General features: G+C 50.1%; 1 protein-coding gene across 3 annotated transcripts in view; it reads right to left on the reverse strand.

The window, feature by feature from the left end:
- Positions 1 to 15,115, reverse strand: part of Men (NADP-dependent malic enzyme) — a 154,537-nt gene that overhangs the window by 27,898 nt on the left and 111,524 nt on the right. For all 3 annotated transcript variants that reach the window (XM_089572451.1, XM_089572453.1, XM_089572452.1), the window contains 2 exons: positions 2,446 to 2,604; positions 1,380 to 1,580 (listed from right to left, as the gene is read on the reverse strand). In XM_089572451.1, the coding sequence (XP_089428577.1) occupies positions 1,380 to 1,580; positions 2,446 to 2,604 (360 nt within the window). The remainder of the gene's footprint in view (positions 1 to 1,379; positions 1,581 to 2,445; positions 2,605 to 15,115) is intronic.

Raw genomic sequence — 15,115 nt, forward strand, 5'->3', positions numbered from 1 at the left:
TCACATCTTATTTTTATCGTGTTTTTATTTTTGTCTATTTTCTCTTTTTTATTTTCCTTTCCTTAACTTTACTCCTTTTATTTTATTTATGAAGCCCATGCATTCACTAGATGCGCCTTTATTCATGCTGGAACCTTGAGCCTTTTAAGCAGTGACGCCGAAAGGCGGACGAATCTGCCGACACGTCTGTCTACACGGCTGCCGACGCATCTGTCGACACTTCTGCCGACGCGTCTGTCGACACTCCTGCCGACGCGTCTGTCGACACGGCTGCCGAAGCGTGTGCTAACGACAGTATGAGGCATTAAAGGCATTCGCCTTAATAAAAACTATGGGCGCACTTTGGCAGCCTAAAGTGCGCTAGGCGAAAGCCTTTGTCGCACCACTTCGACTGCCAATGACTGCCTATGTTTGTTACGACTGCACCGCTGGGAACCATCCTCCTCCACTAGCTGCCGCACACCGACTGACGACGGAGCAACGCTCGACGCCGCCGCGCCGACAGCGCCACCTGTCGACAAAGATGACGTCATCTTTTGGCAGCTGCGTTCGTCGATGAGTCACCCCAGGCGCTGGATGTAACGACGGACGGACGGACGGGAAAATGAGCCATTAAAGGCTTTCGTATTAAAAATTAAACCAAGCTTAGCGTTCTCCGCTTCCACCTTCTCGTTAAAGTTGCCTTTATGGTGTTATATTCTCCCACTGAATCACCGCCGCCCACTGCCAGAGTAGACACTATACTCTAGCCTATTTGGTTATCAAGGCGCTTTCCAGTCACTCGCACTTTATTTCCAGCAGTGGGCCGGAACATTGCATCGTTTAACGGCCATGTTAAGCTGATATGACAGGCGCCAATCTGATGCATTTTACCGCGAACACGATGCGGGAAATTAAGTTTTAGGACTTCAAATAAGCGTAAGAAATGCTGTTCGCCGGCGTACGACGAGGCAACCTTGCAATATAATAAATGCAGTGAAGCTGACACTGAATCAAGCGCTGGCTCGGAGAAATAGGTCACTGACATGGCGTCACTTTCAAGAACACGTGTGGAAAGAGAGAGAATACGCCAAAAGCGCCCAGACCTGATTTAGTGTAGCCGTCAAGCAATTTACCATGGTGACAACAAAGAAAAAAAGCCAGAGTAGTGCGGCCTCGAAAACATCGCCGTTTCTTTTCGGGATCGCGAGATGTTAGGCTGACACATTGAATTAAACTTGCAAGTGCATTCACGGCTGTTCCGTCAGAAGCAACAACACAGGAAGATCAAGCAAGGAAGCAAACAAACAGGTGGCCCTCTCAAATTCGCAATGGGATTGAGTGCCTCGGCGACCGCTCTCGTACCCATGCGGAGAATAAAGCGGGTGGCTCGTACTCACGTCGACCTGCTTCTCGGGCCAGTTGCCGAGCACCTCGTACAGCTTGCCGGCGTCCTGCGCCGTCAGGAAGATGCCCTTGGGGCGGCGGAAGATGAGGCTGTACTTGAGGCACGCCTCGCCCACGACGGGCGTGTACACCAGCGGCATCAGCTCCTCGGTGTACTCCTTCAGGACGCGGAAGAACAGCTTCTCGTTGTAGTCCTGCGCACAGAGAAGAGGGCCCCGTCGTCAGCAACGCTTCAAGGCTCAACAACGAGCGGCCAAAGCATAAAAGCCCTCTCGCAAAACAAACAAGAGGGCAAGTCGCCATGCGCTGGTAGGGTTTTCTTTCATGGGTGGGTCGAGCACGTGCACTGATATTTCCTGCCTTGCCGACAGACGGGAAGATTGTAGAACAAGTGAGCGAATACATCATGACTTCAGTGGATTTAGCTCAGTAGCTGAATCTACAGACGAACACACCATAGCAAAAACGATGCCGGACCATTTCGCATGAATCCGCCGCGGTGGCTCAGTGGTTATGGCGCTCGGCTGCTGACCCGAAAGACGTAGGTTCGATCCCGGCCGCGGCGGTCGAATTTCGATGGAGGCGAAATTCTAGAGGCCCGTGTACTGTGCGATGTCAGTGCACGTTAAAGAAGCCCAGGTGGTCGAAATTTCCGGAGCCCTCCACTACGGCGTCCCTCATAGCCTGAGTCGCTACGGGACGTTAAACCCCAGTAAACCAACCAAACCAGTAAACCAAACCAATTTCCTATGATGTCGTTCCCTGTCGGGTGGTTCGTCTCTACCGTAGCTGCTAAGGGCTGAATCCGCTGAAAACAGGCAATGACCACCACTACACATAGCAGCAAAGCGCAGTGTGGTCAGACAGCGCCAAAGCATGCACAAGACGAGAAGTAGCCTAGTAGCTCTTAACGGGTTCGGCGCGTTTTCGAGCCCATTAGAAAAATTACCGCTCAACAGCGAAGACCGGCACACCTCAATCTCCCCCTGCCCCCTTAGATCCAGCCATTCCACCATGGCAATGCCGTCATTTCCTGCTCAGAACCCTCTTTCCACTCACGTGCAGCTCCCGCAGGTAGAGGTACTTGGGCAGTCCGGACTCGTAGAGCTTGATGTTGTCCATGACCGCCTGCAGCTCGATGTCCACGGTGCGCACCGCGGGGGGGATGAGGCCCCGCAGCGACATGTTGTCCCGGTCCCGGGCGCTGAACGCCAGGTTCTGCAAAGTTGGTGAGGCAGGCGGGTGATCGCACGTTTGCCACATGCAACAGATGCTGGGCCACGCACGCAGAGGTTTCAACCGAAATAACGCAAAATAGCACAAAAACGATGACCCCAGTATAGAGCTCGGCTGATTTAGCGTTCAACGAACCTGGCACTAGATAGCCCTTACAAAAAAAAAAGTTTTAGACAGTCTACAGAATATCTATAGACTTCTGCATATAAAGTCTATAGACTGTCTATAGACAAAAGCCTACAGGCAATACAAATGTCATAGACAGTCTATAGACAATCTATAGATTTATGGCCATACACTTTTAGTAGACTTTTGTCGATAGAATATGAACAGACAAAAAGCAATATCTATAGGAAGTCAATATGAGTCAATAAGAAGTCTAAAGACTGTCTATAGACCATTTTTATAAGGGAGTATCCCGAAGTTTTAATCGTTTATTAAAAAAATATATATATTTTTTAACAGTTCCCATAGGTTTGCAGTAATGTGCCTTCCCGGCACCTATAGAAGTGAAGAATGCCCCTGTGCCACGCACAAAATAATTTCATATTTAGACGTACCGCCATCACTACGACTTCTTTGATCAGGAAGAAACCAAAAACGCTTTTCTTTTTGTTTATTTTTTTCACTTTGGTAGGCAGGCTCTCGTAAAAACCGCTGCGCAAATGCACGCAGTGGAAAGTGAACGATGGAGTATAGGTGGCGCTACAATGATATAAGAAGGGAGATACAGCAGGGACAAGTAAATAACCATAGGTAGCATCAACCACACCATGTGACAGGCTTGCTTTCGCTTCCCCTACTGACACCGAGCTGGTGATACATAAAAGCGCCGCTCTGATAGGGACGTGTTGTGCGCACGCAGTAGCAGTGCGTTCACGCGCTTGGCAGTGCACTTTGTATACCATTGCGCGACCGCGGAAGAGAAAGGGTACGCGGTGCTGGTTGAGTAGTTGCACAGTGTTGTAACGTAGCAGAGTAATGGAACGAAGTGAGAGTAATAGACTGGAGAGAAAACCGACCCTATGGCGCGTATTGCTACAGGACGGTAGCGCACTTCATTGTAACTGGTCGCATATCCTGGTATAAAACATAGAAGACACGCTGGTCTGGCAGAGTGTACCGTTCAAGGCATACCTGGCGATGATTCGTTCAACGCAGTCAACGATACAGGGTAACCTTTAATGCAGAAATACCTTTCTAGCCGTTACATGCCAGATTATCGCGGAGATATTCGCAGAGGCACTGCAGAGTGTAACAACCCAGGACCAAGCTCGCTTGAATTACAATAAGGACTACCTATACATTTATAAGCATACAATGAACACATGGTAATCCACAGCGCACGCTGCATACATGAGCGCGTAGCTAACAGGACAGGCTATCCGCACCATGCATTTGAAGTTGAATGCACAGGCATAAGAACACGAAGGAGTAGTAGATGAACAAGAATAATATAGCATCGATACTGTACAGGGTCTTACATGAGAGATCGGTGGTTACAAGTTTGTACAGCACTTGTGGTCATTGTTTCGCTTGGGTGTAGTTCCATTTTTTCGTTTTATCACCTCCACAATCTGAAGAAGGCGCTTTGGTTTCGCGCGGTAAATGCAGATGTCACGCCGGAGATGTCACCATACGTAAGTGGGCTGATGATCAGCTCGTTCCTTTTTTTATTTTTTCCTTATCGGTAATGGTGTTCGCGAGAGATCTTTAATATTCATTTCTCCTTTGGCTCGCCAGTCGCGACATCAGGCGATCCCGCACTTTCTCCTTCCTACTTCCGCGTACTCTTAATGCGCTTTTTCTTAATGCTTTCTTTTCCTGCCTGGTTTCGATTTTTTTCCTCCACTCCGCCATTTCATTTCTCTCACCATCAGGATTTCCGCACAAACGTAAACAGACACCTAGTTTTTTTGCAGGAATTTATTGGTTTGTTCTGGTAAAGGATATCCGAATGCTACTGAGGCCACAGCTTCGAAAAAGACAACCCTTATAAAAATGGTCTATAGACAGTCTATAGACTTCTTATTGACTGTTTACTTCCTATAGATATTGCTTTTTGTCCATTCATAGTCTATAGACTGTCTATAGAAAAAAAAGTCTACTAGGATTAAATCAACACTCAACCTGCTACCACTTGAGAACCGTCGAAAAATCTCACGACTTTGCCTTTTTCACAAATTGTATTACAACTTTCCTTACCTCCGTGACTCATTACTCCTACCTCCCATCCGAACATCGCGTCGCCTCTTCAATTCCCTGAGTGTTCAGCGTTTACATGGTTCTACAATGGCCTTCAATAAATCATCTCTACCTACAGCAATAGAAAATTGGAACCATTTACCAGATCACATTGTAAACAAGCGTGACGCTAGTAAATTTAGAGACGCACTAATCGAACATTACAAAGCTGATGCTTTGATTTTTACCATTTATTTTTCTTGTTACTATTCCCTATTTAGCCTATCCGCCACCATGCATTGATTAGAACTGCATCTTAACATTTCACAGTGAATTCCAGTTCTTTTTTGTTTTATTATTTTTTTTTATTTTTTTGCATTGCATTGTGTTGTATTTTACTGTATTAACATTGTTATTCTCTTCACTTTGTATTTCAACTGTTCCCCCCCCCCTTATGTAATGCCCGAAAAGGGCCTTTAAGGGTACAATAAATGAATAAATGAATAAACGTGTATGGCCAAAATCTATAGATTGTCTATAGACTGCCTATGGCATTTGTATTGCCTATAGACTTGTCTATAGACAGTCTATAGACTTCATAGACAGAAGTCTATGGACACTCTATAGAGTGTCTAAAACTTTTTTTGTAAGGGAACAAGACAAGACACAGACCGACAGCAAGACAGATATCATTTTTTACTCGCCAAGGACTCTGCGCTTTTCTCGCGAACACTTCAGCAGTCACGTGCGACAGCTTTAACGCACGACTGTGAGGCTTAGCGCTTTGCACTGTATCAATGGCGACCGCGATGGACGACCGATAATGCGTCGGCGTCAAGACTGCGCCGACGTAGCGGATCACGACGTCACACCATCATGGTCTCGATGCTGAGCACGAAAGATAACCAACGTAAGTGAATTCTGCACAAGGCGGAGTTCACTGGTTAAAAGGACCGGTTCCAAAGGAAAAAGCACGCGAGGACTGGAATCATTGCCAAAGATCAACAGTGACGCCAGCGAAATACATCAAACCGGTCCTAAGCGAAGATCTCTTCTTCGAAGGTGACGTACGATTAGTGCACAATAGCTTTTGCTCCGTAAACAACAACAACAAACAGCCCCGATGCGATCACAGTGATTAGAGGAAAGCGATAGAGGCCGATGTATGCGAGGGCTGCATAGGAAACACCGGCAGAGTCTCGCAGCCCAGTGATACTGTCGCTGGCTTTGCACTCGAGAAACCAGCGTCAGCGTTAGGAGGAGTCGCCGCTCGCTGAGTATCTGGGCTCTGAAAGGAGAGGTTGTTTTCTGAATCGGTGGTGGTGATTGCGGTTGTCATGACGGTATTAAGTTGCAGACGAGATTCGGCAGCATGCAAAAGTTCATAGAGTTAGGACAGTAACGTCTACGATGGAAAAAAAAAAGCCGGATGAAGACAATTTGCAATTTGCTAAAAAGAACCGCACGACACGTACTGTTGACTATTATATTTATTTAATCGAGATGAATTATGTCTCGCAGGAAGGGAACCCGTCCATGACGTGTTCCGCTCTGACTCGTAGTTTAGGTCCTCTTTTTTTTTAAACATGTCTGGTATACACGCTAGACATTCTAGAAACGTTAGAATGGTACTGGTTTTTATGGGATTTAACGTCCCAAAGCGACTCAAGAGATGAGGAGCGCCGTAATGGAGGGCTCCGGAAATTTGGAGCACCTGGGGTTCTTTAACGTGCACTGATATCGCACAGTACACGGGCCTCTAGAATTTCGCCTCCATCGAAATGCGACCGCCGCGGCCGGGATTGAACTAGTGTCTTTCGGGTCAGCAGCCGAGTACCGTAAGCACTGAGCCACCAAGGGGGCGCGGAAACGCTAGAATATTTAGTATGATTTTTTCGCTTTTCATGAGTACAAACAGTGCTCGTACGACGGAAGTGTGACACGATGTACGAAACAAACACAGTGAGGATTACACTCCACTGCTTGGACTGTAGAATCACCGTGCTGGTCAGACCATCGATGCGTACGCGATAAATCACCGAAGTAATATGTCATCCCGGACACTGTGTGCACTAACCCATACCCGCGTGTACTTAAGACTTCACAAAGGAGGCTGATTGATACCTGATTATTTTTGCATAGTTTTCAATTTATGGAAACTGCTAGCCAAACGCACAGCTGAAAGGCCGCAGCTATTAAAACAAGCGAAAACCTTCAGTAAGCAAAAAGCTAACACTGACATGCATCTCCTAATTATTATTAAACCCGGCGCGGTGGCGTGGCTCAGTGGTTATGGTACTCGCCTGCTGACACTAAACAAGACAGTTCGATTCCGGCCGCGGCGGTCGCATTTCTATGGAGGCGGGATGCTATAGACATCCATGTACTGTGCGTTGTCAGTGCATGTTAAAGAACCCCGGGAGGTCGAAATTATCCGGAGACCTCCACTGCGGCGTCCCTCATATAGCCCGAGTCGCTCTGGGAGGTTAAAAGCGCCATAAACCATCAAACCATTATTCTTATCACTTTCTTGTTTGAAAGGTACTCCACTTCACCGCTATCCTTAGGAAACATGAATATGTATCACGCAATGTTATATGGATAACTCTGATAAACCAGTCATTCTTTTTCCGCATAACACGCCGGCATGGCACTTAAAACTTCCGAGCGAGACTCAACCGCCGAACATAGCTCAAAAAATTCAGGGGAGCACTTTGTTGACCTAAAGTGCGGTGAGGCGAAAGCGTTTAGCGCGGTGAATTGCTGCTTGTGTCACTGATGTGTGGTTAAGATGTTAATTAAGTACACAATTGTTTGTGAATCTTAAATGCTGGAGACACTGGAGGGCGTTTGGGAGGCATCCGTCTGATTCGACGCCTTTCTGCAAACACTCTCCAGCGTCCTAGACAAGGAGAACTATAAGCAGGAAGTAGCGTAGCCATTAGCACGCTCAGCTGCGGAACGGAAGGGTGGTAGTTCGAATCCCATCGTGCACAAAGTTTTTTTTTTTTCTGGCCTGACTAGAAAAAGCGTGACACCTCTGCTGACAACCTTCTGTCGACAACGATGAAGCATTAAAGGCTTTCGCCTTAAAAAACAGCTGCAGAGCATCCATCGACTAGTGAGCTGCAGAGGAAAACGATTTGAAACTAGACGTGTCTGTAAGCCGAAAATAACTAGTAAGCAATGACAGAGCGTTGCCGTGGACGCGAACTTCCGCTGCGCCATCGTCTCGTGCGTGCAAAGAGCGCAGCGCACGCGTCGTGACACATGCGCTGTCATCATTCTTCGATACGGGAACTTCGTTCACTACAGGAAAACGCTAAAGGAAAAAGCAGAGCGTTTCACGCAGCCGCAGTACGGGTTTAACACAACGAAATGGCTGCGAACACTGCGGAGACAAATACGAACGACAACCTCAATACACAGAGGCATTGTGAAAACGTCATCGCTCCGCACGGGGTGACCTGAACGATACAGCCGCCGACAGATCGACTGCTTTGCCTTTGTTGCTGCGAAAAGGTCGCATTGCTCCCAGTCGGGGGGGATATCCAGCGCTCCACGCAAACATTCCTGAAAACCGCCGGTTCTTGTCCGCATTACTGTGACCAGTCCACAACACAGGGAGCGGTAAGTGTTCACGGAGTCTATAGAGCGGCTGCACATTAGCCCAGCGTGCCGCGGCCTGCACGACCAAGTCTGAAAGAACCTTTATTTTTCTTCTTCTTATTTATCACGGTTACGGGGCCGACTTGGAGAAAGAGATCTACGAAGCATTCCTCGTGACGTCTGGGCGACACGGCTTTTGTCCGAGTGCGCGCCCCGTAACGTCCAAAATAAAGAAACCAGGCTTGCCGCCGGGTCGGCCCGATCTAGGTTGCACGACATCCGCCCCGCTCCATCGCTAAAGCCTTACCGCACGCGCCAGTACATATATTTTTTCTTTCTTCCTCTGCACTGTTCGTTCTTTCCTTTCTTCTTTTCTTCCCTGCTTCACCTCCGCACTTTGAGGCTCTCTTGCACTCCGTCCTCCGTCTCTCGCTACGTCCTGGTTTGCGTTGAGAAAACAAGAAGATGAAGGGGAGCAGTTAAGCGGGTTCCCTCTGTCGTAATACACGGACCTTCGGGCATTTATTTTTTCTTTTGTCAGCGTCGAGTGAGGCGCTTTGCTGCACTTTCATTGTGTGCTCAGGGGCTCAGACAAGAAGCGTCGCTGATGCGTTGCGCATAAGAGTGCCTCACGTTTAGGCGCACACGACGACACGTTGACGCCACCTGCGGCAACGCAGTCACATGCGCTCGGCGTTGAATAAAGGCTTGCAATCACGCATTCTCAGCAGAGCTATTACTCGGCCGACTTCAGTTCTCCTATCTTCCCGAGAATACGCGAGAAACCAGTGACATCCTGCAGTCAAATCAGCCCCCGATAGACACGTGCCACCATACCAGCGCTTAGTGTACCACCGTTGAATGGCATGAGGACAAACAAGATACACAAGAGTTGGGAAAATGAAACGCCGAGTAGCTCAACTGCAGCTCCCGCGTCAGTTTTTCCTCCCTTGCACACAGGCTTTCAGTGCCACTCACGACGAATTCTGGTCCGGTGCGCCCTCAGTTCATTCCTTACGAGCGCGATAACCTATATTCAGCCCCTATGGGAGTGCGATGCACACCTCTGGGAGTGCATCGAAAGGCACCGCTCACAGCGATACCACCGATGCAGCAGCGCTGGAACTACGGTATCCCACCTTTCGGACAGTGGCGTATTTCGAGTGGAATTTAATACAGTCACTTCCGCACTGCTCTGTTAAGTACGCGAGGTTTATAGCATGCTGCGTAACTAAGGGGCTACATGGCGGCTGTCGTCGTTCCAGTGGTGGTCGCGCAGAACGACTACTTGAGCTCTTTACTGCCTCCGGCTGTTGGCGCAACACGCAGGACAACATAAAACATGGCGTATACAGCCGCAATATGGACGTAAGAAGCGAAGAGCCCGCGCTCATTGTTTCTGCTCCCATTTTTTATATGTGGTGCAGCACCGTTTTGATGTCTATTCTTTTTCAAGCAGAACATGGCGGCGGGAGTGCCGGCCATGAATACGATGACACCCTGTCTTGACCTCCGGAAATGAGCATCCGGAATGGTCCTTCGTCACCACAGCCCTAAGGAGTTTTGTAGGAGCACTGTTGAAGCGGCAGAGCAATAGAATGTCATAGGTGGGCTCCGTGACCCAGGAGTACGCCGTACCACAAAGCAGAGCCGCCGATTCTCGGGAAACAATGCCACGGCGATAATGGACGAGCGGCCCACATTCCGCCCACATCGTCGGGGGGGACTCAAACGAGTAGCGACATAAAGTGACTGTTGGGGCGGCTGGAATGTCTTTGTCTCGCGATTGATTCGCGCAGTGTAAAATAATAACTCATTATTACTATTGTTTCCACAAACGCGATGGCAATACTGTCATGGCGGAGCAGTTGGACAACTTACGCCGCCGCGGTGGCTCAGTGGTTATGGCAGTCGTCTGCTGACCCGAAAGACTCGGGTTCGATCCCGGCCACGGCGGTCGAATTTCTTTGGAGGCGAAATTCTAGAGGCCCGTGTACTGTGCGATGTCAGTGCACGTTAAAGAACCCCAGGTGGTCGAAATTGCCGGAGCCCTCCAGTGGCCTGAGTTGCTTTGGGACGTTAAACCCCAATAAATAAGCAGCTTCAGCACACGGGGGGCAGATGTATAAGGTCAGGCCGCCATGTTGCGTCAATAAAGGCTGCTTTGAGCCCGGTCACGGGACGCCATGCCATCTGAAGCGTCCGACCCGCCGGCATGAATTTTTTTCATTCTTTGCCTTTTGATAACCCCTACATAAAAATAGCCCACCGCATCACCCAGTTCAGCCACAGTAATGCAGTGGATCCCCTACAAGCCCATACTAGCTTCTGGCTATGGGTCCTAAAGCATTGTGCGTAATGTACCGCTGTAAAAAAAAAAATACTGTGACATTTCAGCAGTCATTTTTTCAGCGTACTGCACGAGACTGGGATGACCTGCCCACCGAAGTTGCCATTATCATCAACCCCCTATAATTCAAGCGGAGCATCGCCAACCTTTCATCTTAACATTTTTTACCATTGTTTGCCAGATACCGTCCACTCCCTCATGTAATGTCTCAACCGAGACCTTTGAGGAAATAAATAAATAAATAAAAATGTACCGGCCCCAAGGGAATCAAGCGGCCAGTGCTGCTTCCCGAAGGAACAAGCTCCGCGTGGATGGCGAATGCCGGATGGTACGCGGTGGCGATGCAGATGAGTACTGCGCGCAACCAGTGAGCCAAGCCGCCGACAAGGCACCAGGCCCTCACGCTCCGTACGCAACGCGAACTTGCATCAGTGCGGAGGAGCCTGGCGCCCAGAAGACATGTTGCGGGAACAGCACGCAACGGTGCCTCTTGCGCGAACACAATGCGGCCGCCGAAGGAGCCCAGAAACACGCGATCGGGTGGTTCGGCGTCGCCGCTGTTCCGCGTCGCGGCGCCGCGTCCCCGAAGAGCGACCGAGCCCTTCTTCCCAGCCGTACGCGCGCTTGCGCAAGGAGGCAGCCAAGCGCCCCGCTGTCTTTCATCACCGCTGCGCGACCGCACGTGCGTGTGTTGGCGGGCTGTGACGCCGAGCGGCGCCGAAGCGGTCCAGTGCCGAGGCAGGGCGACGCGGAAGACGCCGGAGGAACTGGAGTGTTGCACCTCTTCTGTATACGCGCTGCCTGGAAAGAGGTTATAAGACGAGCAGAGACTGAGCGCGATGCACTGATCTGACCACTAGAGTCGCACATGAACACTGCTGTCAGCGGTGCCGACAGAATAGACAATTGTACCGAAGTCATGACACGTCGAATGCCAGGGGAAAAAAAAGGCCTAGCTTTATTGAGCAGCGCGTATTTATACCGACATATAGGGCGAGAGAGCAAGCGCAGTATTTCGGTTCATAACGCTTAGCAGTTGCCCGTTTAAGCCGGCATTGCGCACGCTGCCCATCGCGCATACGACACAACAATGAAGAAAACTGACAACGATGACGATCGAAGCATGGAGCTCGACGGATTTTACAGCTTTCGAAGCGCCCCCTGCCGATGCCTAGCAACTCAGTCTGTCGTTACTTCCTTGTGTTTTCCGAAGTTCATCCTTGCCTCCTCGTTGCACAGCAGACGCAAGCTCTTCGGGTAAAGGGAAACGACCTTACAGTGCAAGGAGCAGCGAAGGGTTGAAAGTCGGAGAAATCCCTAGGTGCAGTGTGCGTCAATAGGGACTACGGGAGGCACAAACAGCGTAAAGCATGTGTCCGTGAGTGAGCGTCATCAAAATGGGAAGAAAAAAAAAACAGTGGCACTGTCGTAGCTTAGTTCGCTAGAACGCAGGACAAGGAGGTGCTGGGTTAGCGCAGCACACCCGTCCTAACACAGGCAGAAATATGGTACTTCGACATTGTTGCCGGCGAACGGCATACGGCACGCTGTAGGAATTCGGAGGCGTGTGGGATAGTCGAAAGTTTTAGCGTATCTGGACCAGATTTCTGCCCGGATTAGGACGCAAGCATCGCTAAAGATGGCGTTGACTCAGGCGACCTGGAGGAAAGGCTATTTAGTACAGCTTATCGTATACACCGCCAGCCGCCAAGAGCGCTGCATTGTTAAGCGGCTTGTGAGTGAAATTACGGGTCCATGATGCCACACTGGCCACATTGCGGCCAATTACGACGATGATGGAGGCCGCAGCAGGCGGCCATAAGCGGACTAGACATGCGCGTCCTGCGCGTACACAAATGTGGTGGCTACTGTGTCTTAGGTGCAAGCAACCAGTACGTTTACTGCGCGCTAAAACGCTCTAATGCGAGATAAGTGTCGGGTCTTCATTGACAGACCCGTCTCGACTGAGAACTCAAGTGCAAGGTTTAGCATATTTAGGGACAGTTTTTCCCACTTTCCTCGACGATCAACCTCGGAGTCATATCCTCTGGTCATAGGAACCGCTTACATTCGACTCGAACCACTTTAAGTACTTTCTTTGCATGCAAGAAAAAGCATCAAAACAGGTATGTTGATTGTACTGAAGGGATAGTTTTTGAACTTCCGCTATCTTGTGGAAAAACATACGTCGGACAAACAGGGCGTTGCCTCAACGACAGATTAAGGGAACATAAAAATGATTTGGCTACCTCCAATGACCGCAACCTGCCGCTTCACTGCTCTGAATGCACAAAAGAAAATCAGGAAGTGAGTAAACCCATGTTTCATAGGTGCCGAACTCTCAAAAGAAGCAAGGACCGAACCACGAGGGAAATAATTGAGGCCCAAAGGATATCAGCTCTGGGTGACCTTTGTGTCAGCACCCCTTCTCTTGCGCTATCTGATAAAGAACGGGCGTACTTGGCAAAGCGCGCGACACGTCATTAGGTTTTTTTTCAATTTTTTTGGCGCATTTTACCAGTTTGCCGCCTTCGCGCATCTTGCCTTATGTATATATACATGTATTTTCCATGAATAAATTTAGTTGCAAGTCAGCGCTGTGTGTGTGTTTTCTATCTGTGTCCCTGTCTTTTGCGCTGTTTTAAATAATCATGGTTCACCAACTAGCCTGCACGTCTACCCTTGTAAGCCTCTGATGTGGAGCCTCCACCGCCGCGGCCGACCGTGCGAGCCGGCAGCCCATCTCTCCTCTGCTGTGACGTCATGTTGTCACGTGGTCAGCCGCCGCGCCTCTGATGTGGAGCCTCCACCGCCGCGGCCGACCGCGCGAGCCGGCAGCCCATCTCTCCTCTGCTGTGACGTCATGTTGTCACGTGGTGTCACGTGGCGCACGCTAAAGGTCAATGGTAGCTCCACCGCCGCGCTCGACGGGCTGTAGTGTAGCTCTAGTAATATGCTTCGCATAAAAAGAGACGAATCCAGAAGTAAACAGGAGGGGCGAATCTGTCGCGACCGGTCAGCTCGAAAAACCTACCGAACGCGGGAAAGACATAACTGCGTAGTGATTTTTTAAAGCCTGGAGTCAGCAAGCCACAACCACAAATTGTGCGAGTGTCCGCAAAGTGTCCGAGGTTTTACACCTGCGCGAGGCTCAAACCCCATTCACAGCCGGTTCTTGTGATTCCATGCTTGAACTACGGCGCCTACTAGATCGCGGAAGCAGAAACCGGGTGGGCAGATGCGCGCCGCGCCGTCAGGAAAGTGTCTCGAGGCCTGTCTGCGCAGGATCCCACGCTCGTCATCACACGCCGAGGCATAGTCCGCGCACAAACCCGAACTGAGTGCGGAGCAGTTCAGCCACGGGAGAGTGCCCCGCTTAACGGGCGAAGAGGGCCCCTGTCGGCTCAACACACAGCGCCGAACGCGACTGGGCCGAGCACATGAGTCTCGGCGCCTATCTGGCGCCGGGATGCGGAGACCTCCATCGTTGCCCCCTCGGCGGCGGGCCTCGCGATGCAAGACGCGCGCGCAACTTTTCCTCGCGTATTAGTGCGTGACCGGTGACCGCCCGCTTCGGACAACTCGCTCGCCGTTCTCCCAAAAAATTGCGTGCCCCACACCAGAAAGCACGAAAAGCAACAAGAGAATAACAGGAGCGGCCCAGCCACGCACAAAGGCGGCCGCCACGCGCAATCGCCCAGCTCCTGTTCTCACGAGACGATGCTGACGACGGGATTGCTGCGGCCCGTTTCTCCTCTACCGTGCTGCGTTGCGCTGTTCGCGTGTAAGGGCACGGCAGATACCGCAGCGTCCCGTATGGACGCGCGTCCGCCCGCGTTCACGCTTCGTATAGCGACGAGGGTACGAGATGTACACCGTCTTTTCGGCTGCATTTGCTTGTTTTTTTGCAGGGTGTGACTTTTCCACCACTCTCCAACCTGCTTCGCGAAGTTTACTAAATGCTGCGGAGCAAATGCCGCATTCCAATAAGATGTATTATCATCCGAGGTTCGTGATGTCCGTGTACCTTTCACTCGAACGAAATCAAAGCTCAAAATGCACGTTAAAGAACCCCGGGTGGTCGAAATTTCCGGAGCCCTTGACTACGGCGTCCCTCACAGCCTCAGTCGCATCGGGACGTTAAACCCCAATAAACCAAACCAAATATAACAACACAGCTGATGGCTGTTTGATAGTTCAGCAGTATTCCGCACACGGAAATATGATACGTCGGTGTTGTTTTCCATTTGCCGGCACTTGGGAACATGTGTGATCAATTATAACAAAGGGTTTTAATGGCTAAATTTCAAGAGTAATTGTGCCGCCGCGGTGGCTCAGTGGTTATACCAG

The sequence above is a fragment of the Amblyomma mixtum genome, chromosome 2 (assembly GCF_055824585.1).
Source record: "Amblyomma mixtum isolate Tamu chromosome 2, ASM5582458v1, whole genome shotgun sequence".
In the NCBI taxonomy this organism is placed as follows: domain Eukaryota; kingdom Metazoa; phylum Arthropoda; class Arachnida; order Ixodida; family Ixodidae; genus Amblyomma; species Amblyomma mixtum.